This window comes from Zootoca vivipara, chromosome 8, assembly GCF_963506605.1.
Source record: "Zootoca vivipara chromosome 8, rZooViv1.1, whole genome shotgun sequence".
Lineage (NCBI taxonomy): Eukaryota > Metazoa > Chordata > Lepidosauria > Squamata > Lacertidae > Zootoca > Zootoca vivipara.
In genome coordinates this window covers 86,661,276-86,665,149 of record NC_083283.1, presented here as the reverse complement: position 1 = coordinate 86,665,149, position 3,874 = coordinate 86,661,276, and the positions used below count along the sequence as shown (strand labels likewise).

General features: G+C 45.6%; 1 protein-coding gene across 1 annotated transcript in view; it reads right to left on the bottom strand.

The window, feature by feature from the left end:
* The window catches only part of PAX1 (paired box 1), a 113,068-nt gene extending 110,882 nt beyond the window's left edge, over positions 1–2,186 (bottom strand). Inside the window, exon 1 of the mRNA XM_060278251.1 lies at positions 2,041–2,186. Within this exon, the coding sequence (XP_060134234.1) occupies positions 2,041–2,186 (146 nt within the window). The remainder of the gene's footprint in view (positions 1–2,040) is intronic.
* Between the last annotated feature and the right edge of the window lie 1,688 nt (positions 2,187–3,874).

Sequence of the window (3,874 nt, the reverse complement as noted above, 5' to 3'; positions counted from 1 at the left end):
AAAAAAATGTTGGTCTTATGCCGCCCTGTCCCCCCCCCCCCCGCCGTCCATCCTAATTGTAGTTCCTCTGGCTGCCTGTTTGTCTAACTGTTTAGCTGGCTGTTTAGCTCGCTGAGCTGGGCCGAGAAAACAAGGAATCTCATTCACGAGGAGATGTAATGTTATGCAGAGGTTCCTCAGACCACAACTGGATACGGTTGCTGCTGGCTGATGATATATGTGTGTGGTTCTCTGCCCTTCTCCAGAGAAATCGAGAACCACCCCCACGCTGTCTAGAATGACCACAGGGAGTTCTCTGGAGAACGACTGATGGACATCATCCAGGCAAATGTAAGCGCTTGTAAGTCCCGCTGATTTCACGGGGAAAGTTAAGCATTTGCTTAAATCTGTCCTTTGGAAATCGATAAGATTTAGAGGTGCTTAATTTTGTGCTTGGGTCGTGCCTTTTTAATCACAGCTCTTAGGTTAATATAGCAGGCCATTGCGAAAAATCGGTACACCTGGGGTTGTACCTCTTATGTTTGCTGGAGTATTCCAACATCTGTCTTTCTGTATGTCTAGGGAAGCTAGGGCATTTCTGGGTTAGTACCCTCCTCCTTAGTATACCTGGGTGTGATTCTCAAAAATCACTGATGATACGCTTTTATTCCAAACCAGTCAGCTTCTTCGGAGTCACGAACGGCCAGGACGCAGCACGCATAGTTACGCCGTTTGACGGTGGCAATCCAACCATATCTCTTGGAAAGTAAAACAGGCCTTGATTCCGGGTAAATCTGACTAGGCTCGGAGTGCAAATACTGCTTAAACTGGGGTGATTAAGCGCTCGCTTAACTTTCCCACTGAAAGCCACGGTACCGAACAACAAGTAAATGCCATATTGACAATAACGATTGACTCGCATTCCAAAGGACGCCAGTTTGCGAAACCAAAACAAGCCCAGTTCCAGCCTCCTCGGTTCCTCCAAAGGGACTGCGTGTTTTCGTGGCTCGATCGTGCCCAACCAGCCTAGTCTCCTCGAAGGAAAGCGCGAAATCTTTGTGTTCATTGGTTAAGCGGCCGCTGTTACTCAATAGGGGTTTTTGAAGACAATAGCAGGAGGCAATTTGAAAGAACTGCGGCGGGGGAAGGGAGAGAAAGAGGACAATGAAAAAAATGTTCCGTTCATTTGAAAACTGATGGATTGTTCCTGGAGCTGCAGGTATCTGTGCGCGCGTGTTCCTGAGCACTGTCTGGAACGCTTCTCCTAACAGCTACCTAAGCCTTCCTTTCTGAGCCGTTTTCTTCTACTCTCTCTCTCTCTCCCCCCCCCTCACCGCTTTCTCTCCCGCATCCTGTCACTGGAGTAGCTATTTAGGGAGAATCAACTAACCTGATAATGAGCTGAAAAACCCCTTTAAGCTCAGGAAATAACCTACTTTCATTACCTATTGACTGTAAGGCTTAGTTTAGACCTGGCGTGGGATATTTTTAAAGGGTCTTTTCAAGAGGCCTGGTCAATGAGAAGCTAATCCAATATTTACAAAGTATAAAGACAATTCTCAATTGTATTTATGAAGGACCGATCACCGTGCGATTACTTGGAGGAGGTGGAAAGGAGGGGAGGAAAGCAAACTCTCGGTTGGTGGCAGCAGGTTGGAGACCTCACCCGACACCCACCCGCCCCAGCCTCCACCCACACCACCCTGAACTTCCTGCGCGGGGCCCAGCTCAAGAAGCGCGCGGGCGGAGCGATGTAGCAGCAGATACTCGTGAAGTGTTGGTGTGTATTAGATATTGTATTGAGCAATATTTCAGGAAATATGTACTTGTGGCGTCCTGAGAGCGACACTCTTGCTCTGTCGATAAATCAACTGGCTTTATCCCAGCATCTGCAAATAAACTCTCTCATCTCCCCCATCAAAAGAAAACAATTTAGTTTTATTGCTTTATTTCTCTCCTTCCTTCCCTCCCTCCCTCCCTTCCTCCCTCCCTCTTGGAGGCCTTCTTCGATTATAAACGCTGTTATTAATAAAGCTAGCTAGGCGAGCTTTAATCGCTTACAATCGGGCGAGGAGGAGGTGGGGGAGCAGCGGTGGAGGAACAACCGTCAGGCTCCGGACGAGTCTCTCCCTTTTACTGACACTCTTTCGCCACAAGGGGTCACTAGAGCCCTTCATTTCTGCATAGTTCCCCCGTTTGAAATCCATAGCGGGCATATATGTACGTTTTAGGATTTAAAATGTTGCTCACAGGGGATGGATAGAAAGAGTTTGTTATTTTATTTTATTTATTTCAGCTAGGGCACTGCACTGCCGATGTTGGTGTCCGAAATTTCTAAGCTATGTCTGAATCCAACTATTTTATTTGGATTAACAATAGTGCAGCGACTCAAAAGTATAATCTTCATTTTCTGATCTGTTACCTGCTCATGGGTGTAGCCAGGATTTATTTTTTGGGTGGCAGGCTTTAGGGGGAGGCAGAACCAAGTTATCTGCAATGCAACTGGTTAGTTAAGTATTTTTTTTATTTTTTAACTTAATCTAGGACTGCCTCCTGTCTACACCCATGTATCTGCTCCTGTCAAATAAGAGGGCATCTGCTTTTTTGTTTCACTCGCTGCAATTCTGGAATAAAATAAAATAAAATAAAATAAAATAAAATAAAAAACGCTGCAATGGGGTTGTCAACTTCCTTGCCACAAAGCAAACGAAATACATTCTTCACTTTAATTCACAAGCAAGCATAATAGTCCAGCCATGGCTTGAGGGGAGCTCACTGTCCATTATCTGACCCTCTGGCAAAGGAGGAGTCCAATTGCTCTGCCACAGGGCCAGACTACTTTTAAGTCAGAATGTGGCTTGGCTGGAAAGCTAAACATCGTAATACGGTGATGAAATTCTATTTGTTCACATAGAATGACCAGACCACTTGCCTGCTTTGGGGAGGAGGCAGCTGGAATTCACATTGAATGCCAAGGGTCAGTTTTATTTTTTGGTTGTGTGCAATGCAGTCAGGCAGCTTCAGTCTCTAAACATAATGGTCTTATGGAGGTGGGTGCTCTTTAGATGACAATGTGTCTTACTTCACTTCAAAATGTGATAAGCGACAACTGGTGCTTGGGGGGGTGTCTTCCTGCTCACTCTGCTGAGTGGGGGCCCTTGACCTCTCCTCCCCCAAGCCATCCCTTGGTTGTGTGAATCACCCTAAAGCTGAACCATGGGCTGAAAATAGACTCTGACCATATTAACTTCTGTGACAATTCCTTAATTTGATGAACCACACAAGTTTGGGGTTGGTCACGTGAACTGGATTTTGGACACATGCAGATCTAGGCAAGTTGCTGCCCATGGAAGAAGAATTACATTTATTCAGAAGTGCACTTGAGATTGATTTCACACCACACCCCATTGTTCTTTTTCAGCCCTTGCACACCCCTTTTCCTTGCAGAGATTGGATGCACCCCTGGCAAATCGGTTTCCACCATGAACACAACATTGTCTCATTGAAGGCAATGAGCGGGGTTTTTTCAGATGCTGTTCTTACTTGCAAAGAACCTCATTCAAAATGCAGGCTAACTTTTTTTTGCTTGTGGTGGTGAACTCACATACAGTCTGCACATAAAGTCAATGCCTGAACAATTTCCAGAAGTCTACTTGTGAGCTTCAGTGTGCAGACACTATCACAGGTTTCTAAGGGGACTTCGCAGAGTTGTACATATAAAATGAATCTCAAGGTTGAGAGTACAGCAGAATCTTGGTGGTGACAGTAGCCCTGGATGAAGATGTAGATAATTGTTTGAATCGGATGCATCCAGTGGGGCTCATCTGAGCATTGTCAGGCAACATCCAGATGTAGCACAGAGAGTCCTCATCCATGCATTTTATGTGTAAGAACC